Source organism: Falco punctatus (genome assembly GCF_963210335.1).
Source record: "Falco punctatus genome assembly, chromosome: 18".
NCBI classification, from domain to species: domain Eukaryota; kingdom Metazoa; phylum Chordata; class Aves; order Falconiformes; family Falconidae; genus Falco; species Falco punctatus.
In genome coordinates, this window is record NC_137598.1 from 224,906 (window position 1) to 246,497 (window position 21,592).

General features: G+C 59.5%; 2 protein-coding genes across 3 annotated transcripts; one reads left to right on the plus strand and one right to left on the minus strand.

Moving 5' to 3' along the window:
* The first annotated feature begins 2,439 nt into the window (after nucleotides 1-2,439).
* VSIG8 (V-set and immunoglobulin domain containing 8) lies at nucleotides 2,440-6,788 on the plus strand. Of its 2 annotated transcripts, none has more exons than XM_080368465.1 (7): nucleotides 2,440-2,548; nucleotides 2,990-3,165; nucleotides 3,595-3,796; nucleotides 3,912-4,076; nucleotides 4,259-4,381; nucleotides 4,526-4,679; nucleotides 5,143-6,788. In XM_080368465.1, the coding sequence occupies exons 1-7, from the start codon at nucleotides 2,500-2,502 to the stop codon at nucleotides 5,312-5,314; spliced, it is 1,041 nt and encodes a 346-aa protein (XP_080224591.1). In that variant the 5' UTR covers nucleotides 2,440-2,499; the 3' UTR covers nucleotides 5,315-6,788. The 2 variants fall into 2 exon arrangements, with proteins under 2 accessions (XP_080224591.1, XP_080224592.1); XM_080368466.1 differs by having other exon boundaries at nucleotides 4,544-4,679.
* Nucleotides 6,789-10,288: 3,500 nt separating this feature from the next.
* SDHC (succinate dehydrogenase complex subunit C) lies at nucleotides 10,289-21,401 on the minus strand. Its single transcript, XM_080368474.1, has 6 exons — nucleotides 21,269-21,401; nucleotides 17,307-17,363; nucleotides 16,391-16,492; nucleotides 15,534-15,595; nucleotides 13,196-13,359; nucleotides 10,289-11,263 (listed from the first exon to the last, which is right to left on the minus strand). Exons 1-6 carry the CDS (start codon nucleotides 21,286-21,288, stop codon nucleotides 11,159-11,161), a joined length of 510 nt encoding a protein of 169 aa, XP_080224600.1. The 5' UTR covers nucleotides 21,289-21,401; the 3' UTR covers nucleotides 10,289-11,158.
* Between the last annotated feature and the right edge of the window lie 191 nt (nucleotides 21,402-21,592).

Genomic DNA, 21,592 nt, shown 5'->3' on the forward strand with positions numbered 1-21,592 from the left:
CCCAAAGGCTCACTGTCCACTCCTGGGATGGAGGTTGCCCCTTGCCCGCCTCCCCACATCCACTGGCAGAAAGCTGTCAGAGGTGGCCCATGTCCTTGGAGCGGCCAGGAGCATCCCCAGGCCCTCAGTGCAGCTGGGTATCACCGAACCGGCAGGGGTGCTCTCAGCCTGCGCGGGGTGGCTCAGGTGGGGTCCCCGTGAGCCAGGCAAGCTCTTTTCTACACGCACAGCCCTGGCTGCCCACAGCTGCATCAGCCCTGGCAGTGCCACCTTCTCACCGAGGTGTCACCTCCAGGCCCTGCGGCAGTGGCCTTCTTCAGGGGCAAACCAAAGAGACCGAAGCATGATGCAAACGTTTAAAATCCATTTGGATAGAGACTGGCAGTTTCAGAGGGCTGGGATCCTGTAGGAGTGGCTCTGATTAATTGTCAGAGCAGCTGAAAAATAAGGAGAGCTGGCAAAGGTGAGACTGCCCAGGGCAGGGGGACAGCTCGGAGGACTCTGCTGTGAACACTGAGTCTCTTGGGTTGGGTAAATAGCAAGGAAAAAATGCCATAGCCTTTTGTTATCCCTTCCTTGTCTTCGTCCCCATGGTGTGATGGAGCCAGGTGCTGTGGGGCTGCGCTGTCCCTTCTGGGGCAGGGGCTGAATCGTGTCACCGGCTCTGCCTGCATCTGCCACCTCAGACCTGACCCCAACCCTGAGGAAGCCCCCAGGGCTGCCAAGCTCTCTGGGGCCCCTGGGGCCTCGGCGCCGGTGCCTGGCCCACAAAGCATGTGCAGTGCTCTCTGCTAGGCTGGGCTGTCCATCCCCAGGCCCCAGCGGCCACGCGCCAGCCGTGCTGCTCTCGGTCACCACCTTGGCCAGGCAGTCACAGCCTTGTTCTAGGCCAGGCTCAGCCTGGAGGGTTTCAAAGCCACCACACCAGCCGCAGGGCGCTGTGACCACCAGTGGGCCACCAGCCAGGGTGGAGTGGCTTCCCCACCCTTTGTGCATGAGTTAGACCTCCTTGCACCAAGGAATGCAGCAGTCAGGCTGGGGAGCCAGCACCACGCCAGGAAGGAGCCCTGAGCCACAGTGAGCCACAGCCCCGTCATGGCAGGAACAGACCCTGCCACGCGGGAGCAGCCCCGGCAGGCGGCATCCCTCAACGCCTCGGTGCTGCCCTGGGGCCAGACCGTGCACAGGGGGCCCTGAAATCACAGACGCGGCAAAACACGTGCCAGACTCGGCCCCAGTTCCCAGCACAGGGCCGGTAAGGGTTAACTGGCAGCAGTGAGCTCATCTTGGGGCCAGTAAATGGAGCAGCTCTTGGCCCCGGGTACTGTTTGGGACCGGCTGGGTGGTGTTGCCCAGCCGGCTGGGGCAGTCGTGGTGTGGAAAGGTGTGGAAAGCACTAGCATGGCCAAGCAGTGCTGCAGGGCAGGGCACAGGTGAGCTGGACATGGGCCCTGACCTGGCCCACAGCACCAGAGCAGCCCGGTGTGGGGGCTCATCCCCCTCCAATGGATGCAGGCATGAAGAGTGCCCATAGCTAGGGCTGTCTACCAGCTGAGCATCCCCGGTGTGGCACCCAGCACCCACAGCTAAACATCCCCATCCCAAACTCCTGCATCCCTGCTGAGCATCCCTGTCCCCAACTCTTGCCCTCAGATTCCAGCAGGTTTCAGCCACTCTGTTCCTCCCCTTTGTCTGTCCCAGGCTCCTCCAGCCACGCTGCTTGTCCCCTCCGCTGTGCTGAGCGTGGTCCAGGATGTGCTGCCCCTCTTGTTGCCATGCCACAGTGTCCCTGTGCAGTGTGCCATGGCCTGGAGCACCAGCCAGGTCTCTGCACTGCATTTCAGCAGTGCCACCAGCACAGGCTTGGTGGGTGCTGCAGTTCCCACATGCTCATTTGCTGAGGGGGCAGGACCAGAGGAGGGATCTGCAAGAGCTTAAGCTCATGGTCAAACCACACCTTTAAGCTCTTCCAAATGCCCCAAGTCCTGCTCCAAGACCAAAATCTTTTTGGGACCTGCATGGGGCGAAGCTGGCACTTCCATGTAGCTGTGGTGCTCAGCCATGCTTGGGCTGCTCCCACAGAGTCCCAGGCACCCAGGACTGCAGAGTCCCACCAGGCACACTCATCCCATCAGTACCCACACTAGTGTACCAGCCACTGGGTGCTGTGGTGTCCATGGCCCCCTGGATCGCTGCTCCAGATGCCCCTGGGTGTGCTGGTGCTCCCTGCCTGCACTGCCGGCAGTGGCCCCCAGCCTGGGTCTGGCTCGATGGTAGCCCATACCATGGCGATGCTTAATTACCGGGTAGGGAGTGGAGCAGGGCGGCATCACTCACGCACAGCTTGGAGCCACTCAGTCATCCCAAAGGCATCCGCCCCACAGGGAGGAGCGCCCCAGCCCAGCATGTAAAAGCAGCCCCGCACGGCTGGCTGCCTTGTCGCCTCGGAGCCTCCTCCGCTCCCGCTCCTCCTCACCGGCCCGGCACGGCTGCAGCGTCATGGCAGGGCACGGCGCCAGCCTGCTCCTGCTCCTGGGTCTCATGCCAGGTAGGCGTTGATGGATCCCTGCACTTGGACCCACTCCTGCAGCAATGTCACCGAGGATGGAGGGAGTCCCTGCCCAGCCACGGGGCACCCCAGGGTGCTGGATGCACCCCATCGTCAGCAGAGCACCTGCAGCCAGGACTGCTCCTGCCCCAACACCCACCTGTGCTGGCCAGAGCCAGGCAGGTGGCATTGACCCTGCCACGTCCCTTTGTCCCCAACACAGCTTCACAGGACCCAGATGGTGCCAGCCCTGATGGGTGCTCAAGCCCACCAGGACGCCCAGCCCCTGTGGGTGCCTGATCCTGACAGACAGGTCCCTGCCCTATTCCTGCTCCCCACAGGCTGGGTGCTGTCAGGTGTGGGGTCAGGGTGCACTGGGGCACAGGTTTGGGGTGCCTGTGTGCTCCCTAGCTGGTGCAATGGGTGCTGTTCTCTCCCCAGCTCTGCTCCTGGCCGTCAGGATCAACAGCAAGGGCCGGGAGGTGCTGTACCTGGCCAAGGGCGACTCAGTGAAACTGGGCTGCCCCTATGTCCTCGAGCCTGAAGACAACGGTCCCCAGGGTGTGGGCATCGAGTGGATCCAGATCACACCCGAGCGGACTGGCCCCGAGAATGTGGTGAGTGTCACTTGCCCCAGCAACTGCTGTCCCACCATGCAGGCAGGGCAGGCAGGGCAGGCATGGCTGGGATGGACCAGATGGAGCCCAGCTGAGCAGGCAGGACAGGCAAGGTCTGGCAGGACAAGGAAGGACCTGGCAGAGCAGCCAGGGTTTGGAAGGACCAAAGCCCAGTAGAGCAGGCAGGACAGGCAAAGTCTGGCAGGGGAGGGGAAGGTCTGGGTAGGGCAGGCAGAGCCAGCAGGGTCTGGGCGTGCTGGGCTGGGAAGGACCAGGCGGGACAGGGAAGGACTAAGCAGGGTCTGGTAGGGCAGGGAAGGAACAGGCAGAGGCGGGTGCCGGGCGGTGCATTTCCCTCCCAAGCTGACAGCCCCGGGTCCCCCCACCCGGACCAGCCCTGCCCAGTCTCTCTGCTTGCCCCCCCCCCAGTTCCTGTCCTACCAGGACCACCATGTCAACTACGGCAGTGGCTCGGGGCTCCAGGACCGGGTGGCTTTTGTGCAAAATGACCCCAGCCAGTACGACGCCTCCATCCGCCTGGCCGACCTGCAGGTCTCCGACACTGGCACCTACCAGTGCCGGGTGAAGAAAAACACCGTGGCTGTGCACGAGGTCATCGTCACTGTGCAAGGTGAGCCCCCCACGCCACCCACCCACCCTGCTCCCATGTGCCCCCTTCTGGGCACCCCAGGTGACACCCCCCCCCCCCAGTGGCCCTAGCAGTGAAGATGTCCCTCTCCCTGCAGAGAAGCCAGTCACCCCACAGTGCTGGACCGAGGGGGAGCTGATAGAAGGGAGCAGCATCCTGCTGCGGTGCTACAGCCGGGGGGGCACCTCCCCGCTTGCCTACCAGTGGGCCAAGCTGGCTGATGGCTACGGCGGGGGACGCCTGCCCTCAGGCACCATCCAAGGTGGGTGCTGGTGCTTACCGGGGGGGGGGCTCTGCTGGGTGTGGGGGATGCTCCTGGGTGAGGTGTGAGTGCATGTGTTGGTGGGTGTCCATGTCTGTACGCACCCATGTCGCTGTGCACCTGTGTCCAGAGTGCGGGTGCCGATAGGGTTGGGCTGACCGGGCTGTCTCTCCATGCTGCAGGACGAGCTCCTGGCGACCTGTTAATCCGCAGCCTGTCGGAGGTGCATGCCGGCATCTACCAGTGCCGCGTCACCAACCGTGTGGGCTACTCTGTGTGCCAGCTCAACCTCAGCCCTTCACCAAGTAAGTGCCACAGCTGAGGGGGTCTGCACAAGCAGGGGCTGGCTCTGCGTGCCAGGGTGCCACTGGGGACTGGCTTTGCATGCCAGGGTGCCACCAGGGGCATGGTGACCAGTGGGCAGCCGGCAGGGAAGCCGGCAGTGACAGGCTGTGCTCCCGCGGCAGGAGGAAGGCAGGCAGGCATCATCGTGGGCTCCATTCTGGGTTCCCTCCTGCTCCTCAGCCTGCTTGGGCTCCTCATCTGGGCGCTGATCTGCCGCTACCGTCGGAAGGAGTGCCAGCGGACCTGCAGTGACTGCAGGTGAGGGGCACAGGATGGACACAGGGCCAGTGGGCACCGGTGGGTGCCATGGGCCACTGATGGGCATCACTGGGCATTACTGGGGACCTATGGGCACCTGTGGGCGCTGCTGGCACTAATGGCCACTGCGGGTCACCTATGGGTACCACCAGACAATGCTGGGAACTAACAGGCACAGATGGGCACCAATGGGCGGCACTGGGTGCTGATAGGTACCACTAGGAACTGCAAAGGTACTCATGGACCCAGTGAGCACTGGTAGGTGCCATCAGGTACTGATGGGTGCCATAGGGAGCTGATGGGCACCAACAGATGCTGGTGAGTGCCACCAGGCACTGGATGGCAGTGATAGAAAACAGTAGGGTGACAATAGGGCACTGCTGAGCATCCATGAGCACCGAGGGGTGCCACCAGGCACTGCTGAGCACTGATGGGAGCTGCTGGGGTTCCCCTCTGCCTGCAGGAGCAGCACAGGTGGCACCATGACCCGCGCCTGCAACGTCTGCACTCACCACAGCTACTCGCCCCATGGCATCAGCTACATGCAGTGCCAGCACAGCGACGGTGATGAGCGGGCGGCCGCTCTCATGTGCAATGAAGGCATGCGGCACCAAGTCACCTGCCCAGCATTGTAACCCCCACACCGGCCCCGTGTCCACCCCCGATTCGGCTCCACTGGGGGAGCGACCACCAGCCCAGAGCCAGCAGCACCGCCGGGGTCCGGCACCAAGCGGCGCAGGGCTGTGCCGCCAGGGCTCGCCGTGCAAATTGAAGTCAGGAATCCAGCTCTCTCCTCCCCCCTGAAACAGCCCCGGCTTCAAGCAAACTTCGTTTGGGTTCATCAGTCTTGTTGGTTTTCTTTTTTTTTTTTGCCCCCTTTTTTTGTATGTGTCCCCCACCCCCACCAGCCACAGCCCGGCTTTCAGGGCAGCTCCCAGCCCTGCTCCCGGAGGCATCCCTTGCTAGCGCAGCAATATTTATTTCTCTCCAGCCCGTCCCCTCGGTGTCAAGCAGGGACGCGGCAGCCCCGAATCGCCCAAACTGGCTGCCCAGCAGCCTCCTGCCTCTGGCCCGGCGCTGTCAGCGCCCCCACATTGGCTTCAGCAATTGGGTGTTATTCGAGACGAGATGCCATTGGCACCAGGATTTGCAGTTTGGAACAAGAAAAAACGAAAAGAAATAAATTAAAGTGAATACAGTGCTGTCCTGTCATGTCTCACCCATCCCCAGCTGGGCAGCCTGGGGAGGAGGCAGCTGCTGGCACCAGCATCGTGTTTGGGAAGGTCCGAGGGAATCGTCAGCACCGATTCACTGGCATGATGGAGGGAAGCTCATCCCGGGATGGGTCCTGTAACGCCACAGTGGTGGCACCTGGCACGTTCCCAGCAGTACCTATCCTGGTGTCCCTGTGCAGATGCTGCTGACACAACCCCGCAGCACCCATGGGTGCTTTCTGGGGCTGCTGCCAGGGCACGCTGCCACGTGGCCACGAGTGCCCCATGCCGGACAAGCTGGTACATGCTGGGGAGCCATGGCTGCTGGCAGGTCTGGCAGGAGCCAGGATGCAGCTGCCGCAGCCCCCGGCCCCCCCCAGCAGGTGGGGGTCAGAGCTTCGAGCAGGGGGCGAGGGTGGTCCCAAACAGCACAGGTGCCCATACCAGGGTGCCTGCACCCCAGCCTTAACCCTGACCCTGTGCCAGTGCAGCCCATAAGCCTGAACCTGACCCCAGCCTGACTCACCCAAAGGCTGCTGCGACCTCCACAGTGACCCCGACACCCCACACTAACCCTCACCATACCTAGCGATGACCCCAAGCCTCGCGTCAGTTCTGACCCCCATGGTAACCCTCCCGCGGGTGCTCGCCCCCATCCCCACCGCTGACTCGACCCCCACACCTGCCCCAGAGCTGCTTAGTGGGGGAGGGCCCGTGGGCGGGGGGCTGCCCTGGCCGAGCCTGGTCCTCTGCCCCGCCGGCAGTCCTGGCCCGCCACAGCTCCGACTCCCGTCTCTGACCTTGACCCCTAAGCCCGACCCCAGCCCCACCTCGGCCAGAGCCGGCACCGGCCTGAGCCCCCTGACCGGCCCCCGCCCTGGCCCCGCCGCCCCTCCCGCCCGCCGTGCACCGGCACCGGCACCGGCACCGGCCGCAGGGCAGGTGCCGTGACGTCACGGGTCCCGGCCCCGCCCCCCGGCAGCGCCCGTCGCGGCCGCCAGGGGGCGCGCGCGGCCCCAGGTCACGAGGTGGGGTTGCCATGAGACGGCGCGCGCGGCCCGCGGCGGCCTCCCGGCGGCCCCTCCCCCTGCGGAACCGTGGCGGGCCCGGCCCAGCCCAGCCGGCGGAGACCCCCGGGCTGCCCGCCCCGGGCCCGGCCCCTGGGACCCCTCCAACCCCAGCCTGCACCTCCGGGACCCCGCTCAGCCCCAGCCCCGACCACCAGGGACCCCCCTCAGCGCTGGCTTGGACCACCGGGACCCCCCCCCAACTCCAGCCTGCACGCCTGAGACCCCCTGGGACCACCCCTCAGCCCTGGCCCCAACCACCCGGGACCCCTGGGACCCCCCCAACCCCAGCCTGCACCTCCGGCACCCCCTGGGACCCCCCTCAGCTGTGGCCTAGACCCCTCCCCAGGACACCTGGCCATACACCCACCCCACCTTCCCCAGCCGCCCTTGCTGCGGGAGGGCTCCGCGCTGTCACCGATGACCAGGGGCACCTGCTCCCCCCCGTGCCCCGCTCTCAGGTGGAGAGGTGCTACGGGGGTAGCAGTGGGGGCTCCCTGGGGGCCCCAACACCCTCACCAGGGCCCACTCTGCCCCTCCTCTTCCTCCCAGGCCTCCCCGTGGGGCACATTGTGGGGACCTGGGACCTGCCACCGAGGACTCCCCGGCCAGGCTGACCTGACCTCCCACTCGGCTACAGCAGCTCCAGGACCCACGGCCCTGACTGCGCCGCAGCAGCATCGGGACGGAGATCACGGGAGCAGGTAGGTGCCCCTTCCCGGGGGACTGGCATGGTGCCCACTGGGGCTCCTATGCCCACCCCCGGTGGGGTCTGTCACGGGCAAGTCACGGTGGTCCCTGCACTGCAGGAAGCAAACGCTGGGAGAGGGTTTCCAGGGCTGGGGACCGGCCATGTGCAGATTTCGGGGGTGTTTTGTACAAAGAGGCAGCGTCCAGTGCTTGGGCCGCCGTTTGCCCTTGTTCTCGAGACGGGGCCCCCTCCGCTTCCCCCCATACCCGGGCTTGTCCCCCAGCTGCGGGAAGGTGCCCGGGCCACCGGCGCTGTGCCGGCAGGAGGAGCTCACAAGCCGCCACTCCCAGAGAAAAGCATCCCAGAACAGGGGCTGTCCTGATGCAGAGGGATTCCCGGACGCCCCAACACCCCTTTTCCACTCCCTGCTTTTCCCTAGGGTCTGCAGCAACGGTGCCTCGTCCCCAGGGTGACCAGCCCCAAGTGCTGCGGTGAGCCCAGCACAAAGCCCAGCCCTGCAGCAAACCCCTCCGCAGCAGAGGGGGCTGCTCCAGACACACCCCCCTCCGCCCTGATCCAGCATTTCTGGCTGGTCCGTTCGCCCCCCTTCCCCCACTGCCCCCCGTCCCCTTCTTTGCACCACGAGCACAGCACACTTCTGCCTTGCGCAGCCCTAAGAGCCTTGGCCAGGCAAGCGAACCACCAGGGAGCACTCCCAAAGGAGGCTGGGCGTCCAGCCTGCTGGGCCTCTTCTCTGGGGTCTGGCCCTGGAGCAGGAGCCACGGCACTGCTCCCCCGGCTGCACAGAGGTCTGGCTGAAGACGGACATGTCCCTGGAGCCCCAAGCTGTGTGGTAGCCTTGCTGCCAGCAGGCCAAGCCTGAGGGACAAACCCCGTGTTCCCACCAGCTTGCTGTGACAGACCTCTGACGCAGGGACGCCAGCTCGCCCAAAATCCCAGCCTTGATCCACCCTGCTCCAAGGGAGGCTAGTCCTCGGCAAGCCACCCCACCGCAGGGCTCCGCTGCCGGCAGGGGGGCTCTGCTGAGCCCCGGGGGGAGCGGGGCAGATCCCCCAGGCTCAGGGTATCACCTCCTGCAGGATGGGGAGAGGCTGGTCCCAGAGGAAGCACTGCAGGTTTTCACCCCTAAGGGTCAGGAAGGGGAACACGTGAAAGACCCCTGAGTGAGGCCAAGAGTGGGACAGCACCCTGCGGCCCATGCTTGTGTTTTCATGGCAACTGGAAAAATACAGGTTTTAAAATAAAAAATAATAAACAAAAATCAATCCCCGTGTTTGGTTTCAGGAGATCAGGGCAGAGCCCCAGGTAGGTCCGGGCGGTGCGGTGCTTCAGTGTCAGGCACGGTGCCCTCCCTGGGTTGTATCTCAGCCCACCCTGTTTAGCAGGGTCTCGTGCTGGAAATGTGGGACCAGCCACAGGCCTGGAGCTGCTCACAGCTCAGCGGGCCTCCCCCTGCGCTGAGCAGCAGAAACCCCACCGCTATGGGCTGGTCTCATCCATTCCTTAACCGCTGTCATCAGGGGAAAAGCAGCAGTCCTGGCTTCGCACCCCATCTGCCCCAGCCACAGGGCCATGCTGCTGGCTCACAAAAGGTGAGCCACGTAGAGATAAGCAGTAAAGTCTGCAAAGTGCAGCCAAGAGACGCAGTGAAGTCTAACTTTGTTAGCAGCTGGCACACACAACAGAATAGCTCATTAGCAAGCAGAAGTGGGTTCTAAATAAAAGCCATTTTAGCAACTGTAGGAAGTAATTGGTTTAAAGCTAAAACGTATTTGTTTTTCGCCCAGGAGCAGCTCAATCCTGCTGGGGCACGCGGCTGCACCGAACAGGATTCAGCAGTAAGTCATCTCCCTCTGCCACGCTGACAGCAGACAGTTTTTCCTCCTTCATGATTTCCCATCTCTGAGGTTGCATGTCCCCTCAGGGTTGTGATGCCTTCTGCTAATTAAAGGAGTGGCAGATTTGCTAGGTACAGCAGGCAGGGAGAGGAGCTGAGCGAGCAGGAGGGATGGGGCTCAGATTGGTGGTGGAAGTAAAAGCAGTCGCATGGAAACAAGCCTGGCCTTTGCAAGGGAGCTTGGAGCATGTAATTGGACTGGCTCCCCTCCTGTCACTCCGGGTCTCCATCAAAGCCTTATGAGGAGAGCAGACGTTCCCCATAAAGCCGACATTTTGCTGGTTGGTGATATGAATGGGAAGGAGGATCTTTCCTGAAACAGAGCCAAGACCTTTGCTGGGACAGAAATGCAGGACAAAGCTCCTGACGGGGAGCATCCTCTTGCAAAGCTTTGCTCCCAGTGGCAAGTGCAAAAAATTGGCCAATTAGAGCAAAAATCTCCTGGACCTCACACAGGTGTTTGTACCAGCACAACCAATCACACTCCAGGTAGGAAATGCCTTTCTGCCAGGCTGGCAGCATTTCAGAGAAGTCAACCCCATACCTGCTAGCTCCAAAGGTCAGGCACTACACCTGCCTCTAAAGGCTGGAAACAGTTTGTTTTTCCATTGCTGGGATACTCTGGGAAGTGGCAACTCCCTGGATCTCAGAGCAAAACACCCCTTCCTGGCCGACCTCACCTCAGTGATGCATTGAGCACAGACGCCAAACTCAGTGGCTCAGTGTGAAGGATGAAGGCTGCTTTATTGCAAAGGTGGACAAGTGACAAGTGCTGCAATGAGCTGGTGGCAACATGCGACTAGAAAACCACGTCCCTCCCATTGCCCCAGGGACAGAGCAACTTCCTAACGGGAAAATCGGATGTTTTTCACTAGCAGGGGCTCCAGGGCCCCAAAGCTAACTGTCATCATCTTCAAGGATAACGAGTAGAGATTGAACCTCTGCAGGTCTGAGCACCCCATCCCAGCTGGTTGCTTACTGCTGGGCTCAGAAAGTGCAGAGTCCTGCGGCCAGTGTGGCACTTGGAGGGCACCAATCACCCATTCCCCTCATGGGTGCCAGCGTTGGCAGCACCGCCTGCTCTCCCTGCCCTGGCACAGGCTGCCTCAATGGAGATGCTTGTCCTGCGCTGGGCCTACACATACACAACCAGCCATCCCCAAGCCCACTCGGACCTGCAGGGACACAGATTCAGCATTGTCTCAAGCCTGGGGACAGAGCAGAGAAAAGAAATGCCCTGGAGTTTGCCTGGAAGAAGCCAGGCAGCTCTCTGAGAGCAACTGAACATGCCAGGATCGGCTGTTAATTTGTGCCTGGCTTTCTGTGGCTGCTGGGGCATGTTGGCATGGCAGGAGACAGCCCAGCCTGTCCCCCCACCACTCAGAGGTTAGCACATCACCCGGGCTAATGTAAAGCAGCTCTTGATCATCCATGAGATTTGTGAGGAGGGGAAGCACCACCTTCCCCAAAGATTTGTAGTTACTAGAGAACCTGTCCTCCCGCCTCCCTCTCCACACACATCTTGAGGTGGGCCAGGATGGAGCAAATCTTCCAAAAAAACCAGGGAGGCCATCAATGGGGAGGTACCTTCACATCGCCGCAAGGCCCGCAGAGGAGAGCAGGGTCAAGATCAGGACCAGCACCCCAGACTGGTTGACCTGGGGGATCTTGAACCCCTTCCCCATGTCCCATGCCTGCAGGAGAGAAGAGACACAGCAGGGTTAATTTCAAGAGGGCTGGGACGGTCCCTGATGGGGATGTGTCAGACGCATGCAAGACTACCCTAAAACCAGCCATTAGATCACCAGGTACAGACTGAAGGGAACAAGCATCCATTGCTGCGGGTCAACAGGCGGGCATGGGTCTCCCTGGGTGCAGGCATGTGTGCACTGTGCCAGATGAAGCTTTCTCGCTACCAAACCCCAGCATCTATCAGGAAAGCCACCCATGAGCTCTCCTTAATCCCCAGCAGCCACAGCACACCATGTTCACTTCAAAAGTGGCAGCTGCTCTCCTCTTGCTTCTCTCCTGCTGACAGAAATAGGTTATAAAGCACGGCGCGAGCTGCAGATCTAAGGCAGTGCTAACATCCGAGCGGGTGGGGATGAGCCTCAGCCCCCAGCACCTCTGCATATGGGCCTGGGTACACTGTGAGCCGCGGAGCCCAGACTGAGCCCGGATGGCAGGGAGGGATGCTGGAACAGCACTCTGGAGCTGGGTGTCCTTGGTTCCCAGGTATCGTAGGCGGGTTTGGACCTCCCACCTGACTGGCACAGTGAAAGTGGGGTGGCTGAGGGCAGCCTGGGGGATGCACACCTCCTCCCAGCCTGCCAACAAGCCCCCAGGGCTCAAAGCGTGAAGCACCTGGGGCAGAGGCACTAAAACAAACTTGCTCCCTGCTGACTGCCCTTCTGTCATCAACAGGTTGTGCTGCCGCGTGCAGCTGAGGGCCAGCGCCGCAGGTTTCCTGCTCAGACAGTTTAATTGGCATCCTGTTATATACGTGCAGTCAGAGACTTCAGCACGCATTCAACTCACGACGCTCTGAACCAGCAGCCGGTTATGGCTGCTCCCTTTGCCCAACAGCATCTCCGTGAGCGAGCAGGGCTCAGCCAGCTACAAGCCCCATGCTCCAAGATCTCATCTGAGGGCAGGTGCTTAACAAGCAGATAACGAGCACTGGCAGCACTGCTGGCTGGCCACCATCTGCCCCGAGGACCCACAGAGGGGGCTCCTCTCGCAGCACATGGCTGTTGTTCACCCCAGCGGCTCAGCCTCCTGGCACTCGGACACAAGCACCTCAGAATGGCTGCTCTCGGGTATGAGATAAAACATCCAACAGTGCTCAAGCCTTGTGTTTCCACACTGGAAACACTGGGAGCCATCACTGCCTGCAGCGCGAGCTCACATCTGCAGCATGGCTCCGCATGTGATGCTCCCCCCGCCCAGAGCAGAAGGATCATGTCATGCTCTGGGCCAGCTGCCTTTGCAATTTGCTCCCGTAGAACCTAACCTATCTGGAGCTACAGAAACCACAATCAACTACAAAAAGCAGCATGTTTTGTCCTGTTCCCAGCAAGAAACTCTCAGCATTCCGGCTCCCCCTCCTTCATCAAACACAGGAAGCTCAGCTGAATGGAGCTGCTTGTTCCTCACTTCAGCACAGGGCGAACGTCACAGGTTAGTTTCTGCGCAGGCAACACTGTCTCCAATCCTCTGCCACACATCTTCTGTGATCATTAAAGCTCTTGGAAGATCACAGCACAATGGCTGTGTGACAAGGGTGAGATAATGAGCAATGGATGGCACCTCTGCAAGGCTTGAGCCCGCAGCTCTGTGGACGTGTCCCCTGGCTGTAACACTGCTCTTGCTGCTTCTCGTCCACCTCCCACAGCCAAGGAGACATGGGGGGATGCTTCACCCAGCTGTGCCAGCCTGTGAAGTACCAGCGTAGCAATGCTCTTTGCAATTTAAATGTACCCAAAAATAGCGCCGAGGTTCTGAAGCACTTGAGGTGAGTAATTCCCATTTCCAAGGACACCTTCCTGGACACTGCAGCCAGCGCTCCCGCAGCCAGCAGATGCTTCCCTTCCCTTGCACCCCTGGCCCCCGCGGAAGCTACTCACAAGGTGTCGGATTCCATTCCAGGTGTGGTAGGAGAATGGAAAAGTCAGAGCGAACTTAGCAGAGTAGATCAGAGCAGGCCCCAGGCTGAGCGACTTCACCATGGCCAGGTAGTGGGGAAATTGTTCTGGGAGCAGGAGGGCAGCCAGACCAAAGAGGGAGACTCCTGAGAAAGACAAAGCCTGCACGTCAAGCCAGCATAAGCGTTTCCAACCCCTCACTGCCTGCAGAGCCCCAGGCCACCTTTGTGTCTCTGATTTGGTGACATGGCCTGAATCACCATCAGCTCACGAGGGCCTGTAGAGGAAGGAGGAGGGAGAAGGGTTTGCCCATCTGGCAGCACTGTGAAAACATACCCTGCGGGGGGTGCTGAGGACCCAAACTGGGGCAACAACGCCTTGAACCTGGGTCCTGCATTACTCATACAACACCCAAACTGGTGTGAGCTCATGCAATTACAGCCAAACCAGCCCAAATTTGAGGTTAAAGGACAATTAAGTTTGGAAAACATAAGGTGGCAGCTCTTCAGCAAAAATCCCATCTCGGGACAGAAAGCCTTCTGCTGCCAGCCACCAACATGGGCAGCAATCTAGCCAGGCTGCTTCAGTGGGGACCAGCAAGGGAACCAGCAAAGAGGCAGTCTGACGTGTGGCTGTGCTAACTGCAGGAGCTGTAGCAGCTTCTCCTCCCCATTTCTAGGCCAAGAGGGTATATCCAGATGGTGCCAAAAGAATGGGAACGATTGCAGCCAGCAGTCAGCCAAGTCGCGATTCACCCTCTGCTCAATAGCGCCTGATTACACTGCAGCACGCTAGCTTGAGCGCCTTGGCTGGGGCCAGTGCTGGCAGCACAAGTCAACCAGCTGCTTCCTCACTCAGCCACTTATCTCCTCAATGGCCTTTGTGTTCGCCTTGCAAGAAGCACAGGAAGTCAGAGGCTCCTGTAAATTAAGGCCTTGACAGAGAGGAGTTGAACACTTCTCCCTCCTTCTGGCTGCTGAGCTGTGGATGACAAAGTGATGTTCCTTCCTGCTCGATCAGCCTAAGAAGGGGATGATTCCCCCTCCGGCAGGTGGTACATCAGAGCGGAAAGGCAACAGTGAACCTGCCAGTTTGGCCCACCTGACAGCAAGCTGGATGGGGACTGCAGCCCATGGGCCAGGCGCGTCCCAGGCTCCTGGTGATAAGATCCCAAAGTGGGGTGATGCCAGCACAGCTGCCACACAATGCTCTGGATTTGGGCACGGAGCAAGCATACAGCCACCCCAGGAGCCAGCTGGGCTCACAGTGTGCATGCAGGCAAAGTCACCTTGCTGCGCTCAGAGTGGGCAGCTGTCAGCTGCTCTCCTGCAGAGGATTCATGCCACTCTTCATGAGGCAGAGCTGGGCGTAAGGTGGCTGGCCTGGGAGCAGCAAAGCCAAGCTCTCACCAGGGCTGCACTGTATAGGAGCAGGAGGGAACGTGGGTGCCCTTCTCTTGAAGCCCAAATCCCAGGCCCTCACGGGAGGCCTGGCTGAGGGCAGGCTGCAGCCCTCACTGCTCCCTCTCACTCTGTCGAGTGAGCGTAAGTCCTCAGTTCTGCACATCTTTTCTGAGTCCCTTCACACTCTGATCTTCTGCAAACACCAACCCGCCTCCCCCCATGCAACAGGGAGCTACCAGAGAAGCACCTTCCTGCTGCCATGAGAGGGCATTAATGGAAATAAAACGGCCTCTCACAGTTAGATGTGCTATCACTTAGTCAAACCATGCAAACATAACTGGAGGGTCAAAACAGCTGGGGGGAGTTTTGCTGCTGGTGCTGCCTTCTCCCCCACTGGCATCTCAAGGAACACAGCAGCCACTCCCAGGAAGCTGAAAAACCCCACCTGTGCTAACAAAATTCTCCGAGCTCTGCCTGCCCATCTGCCTTTCCCTCACACAGTGTCTCCTGTAAGGATAAACCAGCAAAAAACCACCACGGAAGAGAAGGGCTGAGAACTAGAGCAGCTGGTCAGCCTTTTTCCAGACTGGGGGAGGCCCAGAAGAAAGCAGCCAGGCCAAGCCAAGTGCTGCAAAGGCTTCAAAGGCTTTTACATACAGGGGAGCATCGCTGCCTCTGCAGGACTGGAGCCACTCGCACCCCAAGAGGACTAGGGGACAGAGAAACGGGGACAGGGAGATATTTAGGGGATGGAGAAAGGCAGAGAACAAAGCGCAGGTTTCCCAGAAGAAAACCTGTTGCTGAAGCTGGGGACAGAGGGGAGAAAACCATCTGGAGTCACATCTCTGAATCAGAGGGGTGTTCCCTTCTGCAGCCCTCGCCCTCCGTCGCCACGAGCAGGTGGGAGATGCACGCACCTAAGCTCAGCGCAACGCCAGTGCCCCGGTGCGTGATGGACATCGCCATGGGCAGGGACCACCTGCAAAACAACCAACCTTGTCAGCAAAACAGGGCACAACACCAGGAAGACCTCTGAGGCTGCAGGACAAAGCACAGTCCGTCTATTCCTAGACAGCTCTGTGCTGCTGGGCGGGTATTTCTGCACTCAGAGTTATTCAAGGAATCCAGCCAGAGCAAAAGGGGAGAGATGGGGGAATTTGCAGAGGCAGCTTGGGAATGGCAAATGCCACTGGCACGGGTTTGAGAAGGAGAAGGGCGTCTGCTGAGAAAGCTTAAAGGGAGATGAAGCAGGAGAAGACTGTAAGGCTCCTGCAGTTTAGGAATAACAGCAGGGTTTGGGCATAAATGAGAGAACCTGGAAAAGTGACAGAGGTGGCCCCAAAGAAGCAGTCAGCTCTCTGAGGAGGGAACCAGAGCCCAGAGTTGGCCTCCTGTGTCTGCCCTTGGCGACCGCCAGCTCCACAGTGGGACACGCCATTCTACGCAACTGTTCTCTGCGGAGGCAGCTGCCTTTCAACAAAATGCTGCCCTGCCCAAGCACCCCGAGGCATGGCTCTGAGGGACACTGTACCCCTCTGCAACACCCCGTATGAAAACAGCGAGTGTCACCAGCTCTGTGGGGGAGACTGTGATTCCCCACGCACAGCTCAGACAGATCACAGCACAATGCAGAGGGTCTTCCCGTCCTCTGTCTGAAGTGACAGTGGAGACGTCCACAGCCCTCCCACCTAAGGGTGCCTCCAGGTATGGAGCTGTTGCATGCCAGAGCCTAGAGCGTGCCAGTGAGAAGCTGAGGAGGCCAAGAGGCTCTTACTTGTAAATGGTGATGTGAGGGGACAAGGGACGATTGGACTTGGTGTTCTTTTCCCAGAAGCGGGCCATCTCCTCCTTGGCTGTTGTTCCCATCGGGACTACACTGCAAAAGAAGAGGATACAGGAGGTGCAGGGAGATGGACAGTGGTTTACCACTGCCTGCTCCACCGGGCAGCAGCTTTCCATCCTGCAGGACATGAGCTCCTGGCTGACCTTGACTACAGCAGCACAAAGAAGGCCCCAGCTGTGCGCGGAGCCAGGTGAGGAGAGGATCGCTGCCAGCTCTCCCGAGTGAATAACAACAACATGCAGGATGGAAAGCTGCTGCACTGGAATCCACCCAGCCAGCAGAGCTGAGCCACCCCCCATCCCCCACCCCCACCCCCACCCAAATCAGGATATCAGATAACACGTTATATAATACTGATAACATGCAACCTGCTCTTTACTGCCACAGTAATTGCACACTGTACCAAATAAAGAGCTTGTAATTTAACAATCCCAAGATTACACAGCAATTACACTTACAGCCCAATTTAGCAGAAAATAACTATTTCTCCTTAAGCCCAGCAGCAGGAGGCACAGGAACAAGAGAGTTTCTGTGGCTCCCAGCTCTCCTCAGGTGCAACGCTGTCATGCAGAGCAGCACAGAGGGGTGACAGGGGTACTGCTGCCCCCGTGAGAGACCCAGGCCCCCCTCAGCAGCCAGCCAGGCTCTCCATTCATCCTCATCCACAAGCCCCAGCCCCCTCATAAATAGGCTGTGCTTTCACGGTGGCGTGAGGTGGTAGATGCCCAGCCAACACATGGCACTGATTGACTAGAATTACTAAGCGGATGGAGCACACGAAAGCCTTAGATGGGATCCCTTGGGGAAGAACTTAATCCTGTTACTCTCAATAAAATCCCGGACTCACTGTCTCACAGAAAGGCTGGGACCAAGCCGAGCCAGCAGGCACCGCTGACCAACACATCTGCAAGAGAAGACAGAAAGGCTTTGTGAGTGCCAAATAAACACCTGCAAATGCCAGCAAGATGCAGCTGGGCAGGGGATCCGCCACTTCGTATCTTAAAATCAATCTTTATATGAGAGAATCTGGGCTGTTCCTCAACAAATCTTCTCTCTCCTACACTGAGATCTACTATACTAGAGTCTGTAGATTCTGCCCAGGGGTTCGTTCTTTATGACACCCTGTAATTAGTCTGCTCAGCTATAACACTTTGTAAGTCAGACATAAACAGCACTCTAAGCTCACAGCTACACGGAGGCAGTTCATTTTTCACTCTCACTACAGCAATTATCAGGGCGGGTGGCACCAGGCGCATCTGCCGAGCTACGAGGGAAGAGCTAGTCCAGGCCACTGCTCTCCGTGCATTCGAAATGAAGACATCACCTCCCCTTCCTCCAAACACTCAACCTCATCACAGCATTTCACCACTGCCATTCGTTAAGCTCCAAGCACCAGCAAGATGGGAGGTCTCTGTCACAGCCCAGCGCAGGCAGCATTTCAGCTGCACCGAGGCTTGGGGCAGGAGGTAAAAAGGGATTTTGTGGTGCCCAAAGGAGTGGGAGCCACTCTCTGCAGAGCAATTGTAGCAACTGCAACTCTGACATTCAATGGCATCTCTCCAGGATGGGAAGGAACAGGCCCCCAGCCCAGGGCAGCTCGAGCGTCTGCAGATGCGGGCTGGAATCTACAGTGCCTGCTGCTCTCCAGGACAAAGCATAACAGGCAGCGCTGCCTTTCCTGATGACACGACGAGAACAAGGTGTGCAATAACGTCTGACTGCACATGCTCATCTGCAGCACAGTGACAAACACTAATTAATCTTCTCAAATGCACAAGCATCTGTACCAGCATCTCCTGCTGTTTCATTAACAGCAGTAGATAAACGAAGCTCTGCTGCTCTTCAGTTGTCTTGCAGCCAGTCTCAAGGACGTGGAAGGAAAAACATCTGGAGGTCAGCTCTTCACCAGGTGTAAATGCAAAACGAAAGTCATTATTATTAACCACTCCAAGTTCCTGTGTAAATGATCATTAGGACGTTTCCTTTCAAATTCCTCCCTTGTGTTCAAAGGCTAGACTTGAAACACAGCAGCTTTTTAGGAAGGCATCCCGGCTGGGTGCACGAATTTTTGGCAATGCAGAATCCACTCCATGCTGCAGTGCAACATTTCCACTAGAAAACCTGTCTTGAGTCTATCAGCACCCTCTCTGAAGCACAGCCTGACAGCTGGACGAGAGCTTCATGAGGACACAGCAGGGGCTGAGCCCAGCCAAACCTCCACCAAGCCCACCATCACAACCAAGAGCAGCCAACAATGGATCCCCAAAGAAAAGTCTCAGGAAACTGCGCCGGGGGAGCACCCTGCACAGCTCATGCACTTCCCAAGCCAGAGGGTTTCGGTCCATAACAAGTGGCCTTTTCCACCATGAAATCACATTGCCACCTCCAGACCCCCGCCAGCTTTCCACACGAATTCTCACAGCTTAGTCAGACACAGAGAACCTGCTCCCTGCTTGTCCCAAGCCCCCCAGACCAGGGCCGGCCACCATCTCCCAGTTCCTGGGTAGGGGAAAGGAGGTGAACAATAAATCTCTACCCACAGACCATTAATGATTTATACACCTCACTCACGCCCCCCTTCAGTCCTCTTTTCCAGGTTAAAAGGCCCAATCTGTTTAATCTCTCCCTGCACAGAAGCCACTCCATACCTCTCCTCAGGACCGGGGCAATGGAAGAGGGAAGGCTGGCTTTGAATCTCACACAATTCAAAACAAGAATAAAATCCACAATGTGTTTGCATTTTTTCAAAGCTAAACTCCCCAGCAAGAACTCCCCATCTTCTTGGCTCAATTTTAATATTTTTTGTAAGATGCAAAGCATTACATCTTGCTTCAGTGGAACGCCTACTGCTTACAAAACACAGCCCTCCAGCTAAGCAATCAAGGTCACTCTGTACCAAGAACCTGTCCTCTTAATTATTTATCATTCCCTAAGTTATTGCATCTTTCCCAGCTCTTCCTCCATTAACTTGCATTTTCTTCCAGATCACTGATAAACATGTTTTTTTAAAAAGAATTAGCCCTAAAAGAGGATCCTCCGGACCCCAGCCGAGAGCTTCCCACAGCACCTCAGCCAGCTCCCACCCTGCCCCACGCCCAAAGAGGATGCAAAGACTAGGGGGGCCACCAGACAGTACTACTTATTGGGGACTTCACAGAGCCCAGCTGCTCGCACAGGGCTGGAGAAGGACAAGTGTAAAGCAGCAACTCAAAACGAGAGAGATTCATAAACACCCAGCGCTGGAACAGTACTGGCTGCACACACCCAACCACACAGCTCCTTAGCTCAAGAGGAGAATTTTGGGAGTAGCGGGGGACAGCATCAGCTCAGTGTCACATCGATAGACATCATTAACATTTATCCTGCAAGACAGGTCTATAAAAATCACTCAGATTTTGCCATGGAGAAAGCAAATGAGAAGTGATTATATATGCTTTTTTATCTGACAAGCAGATGCAGACATGAGATGAAGTCATCAGGTGCAGGCTCCAAACCAGAACAAGTGACTTCTCTCTTCTTTTTCAAGCAGCAGCTGCGGGGCGCCTGGTATGGGAGCCCCCCGCCTCTCCCGCTGCCGGCAGATCCTGCCTTTAAACAAACCCGCACACGCAACAAAGAGCTTTCCACAAAAGTGTGACAGCTCCAACTGCTGCTAGAAAGAGAATATTTTAAGAGAATGAAATCCCAAATGCCATCTCCAGGCTGATATCAAAGAGGAGAACGTCAGAAACAGTGGCTGGGAAGGGGGATGCTCACAGCCTCAAGAAGGCACAAAACTTTGCAGTGGGGGTGGTAGATGGGAAGAGGCACCTTCAGGCCAAGCAAACACCAACACCCTTCCCCCCTGCTGCTCAGCACCACAGGCATAGCAGAGCACACTCCACTCCCTGCTGCTCAGCACCACAGGCATAGCAGAGCACACTCCCGCAGGGCACCACTGAGCTCCTACTCAGCTGGTGGGACTCCTGTGAGGCAGGGGAGCTGCTTTGAGGCAGCACTCCTAAAAGCTGGTGGGCTGCCCTGTGAGGCAGGGGACACCCCCCAGCCCTGGCTGGGTGCTAACATGGGCTCTGTCCACCCAGTCAAGGCCATCAAAGCCACAGGAGCGAGGGCCGGGCAGAGGCTGCACACAGGGTGCAGGAAGGCACAGGGCTGCCTTTCCCTGGCCCAGCAAACCGCCAGCCTGGCCCGCAGCCGGGCTGGTCTCGACCCCACCGAGCGCTCAGGCCTCGGTACCGCCGCCGCAGCCCGGGGGCGTCCAGGCTCCTGCTCTGCCCCAGGCCTGCACCTCAGCACCCGCGCCCCGGGGGCTTGCTGCGGCCGAGGCAGAGGCCTCACCGGCTGCCAGCAGGGCGGGGGGCGGCAAGCGCGGGGTCGTCGGCCCCGTCCTCCGCCCCGAACACATCGAGGGACAAGCCACACTGCACCGGCGCTCCGGAGCCGCAGGGAAACGGCCGCGCCCGAGCGCAGGGACGGGACCGGGAGGGACCGGGCCCTGGGGCTGGCGTGGGTGGGGCGGCGCGGCCCGTTCCCGCACCGGGGGCCTTTCCCCACGGCCTGGCCGGGGGCAGGAGCCCGTGTCCCGGCCTGGGCCAACCGGGGCTCCGTGCGCGGCTCCGGGGCGCCCCCGGCCCCGTGACGCCCCTCCCTGCCGGGCTGTCCCCGCCAGCAGCACCGCGGCACGGCCGAGCGGCGCCACCCGGCCCCGCCGGGCTGGGATAGCCGACCCGTCCACCCGCGGCGCCGCGCAGCCGCTCCGGTGGCCACGAGTCCCACCACGGCGCCCGGCTCGGCCCCCCCGGAAGTCACCTCAACGCCAGCGCCGCCATCTTGGAGCGCCCTGAACGCCGGAAGCGGCCGTGACGCACTTCCGGCGCTGTCGCCCGGGGGTGCCCGTTAGTCCCGGTTCCCCCCAGCGGCTGCCCGTTACCCCCCGCTGCCCGTTCCACCCCGCCGGGGGTTCCCGTTGCCCTGCAGAGCTGTTACCCCAGCTCCCCGTTGTCCCCAGGGCTGCCGGTCACCCCCTGTCCCCCCCCAGTGCTGCTAGGGCAAGGGCACGGGCTTCCCAGCCCACCGGGACCTTCCGTCCGCAGCTGCACGACATCAAAGCAGGGAAATCTCGCAGCTCCTGGG

What these genes read in the sequence shown, in the direction of transcription:
- VSIG8 (XM_080368465.1), top strand. Translation starts at nt 2,500, where the DNA reads ATGGCAGGGCACGGCGCCAGCCTGCTCCTGCTCCTGGGTCTCATGCCA. An exon ending in GGACTGGCCCCGAGAATGTG is followed by an intron (nt 3,166 to 3,594) that starts GTGAGTGTCACT and finishes CCCCCCCCCCAG; the next exon opens with TTCCTGTCCTACCAGGACCA. An exon ending in GCCCTCAGGCACCATCCAAG is followed by an intron (nt 4,077 to 4,258) that starts GTGGGTGCTGGT and finishes TCCATGCTGCAG; the next exon opens with GACGAGCTCCTGGCGACCTG.
- SDHC (XM_080368474.1), bottom strand. Translation starts at nt 21,288, where the DNA reads ATGGCGGCGCTGGCGTTGAG. An exon ending in CCCAGCCTTTCTGTGAGACA is followed by an intron (nt 16,493 to 17,306) that starts GTGAGTCCGGGA and finishes CTTCTTTTGCAG; the next exon opens with TGTAGTCCCGATGGGAACAA. An exon ending in TGGCGTTGCGCTGAGCTTAG is followed by an intron (nt 13,360 to 15,533) that starts GTGCGTGCATCT and finishes TGTCTTTCTCAG; the next exon opens with GAGTCTCCCTCTTTGGTCTG.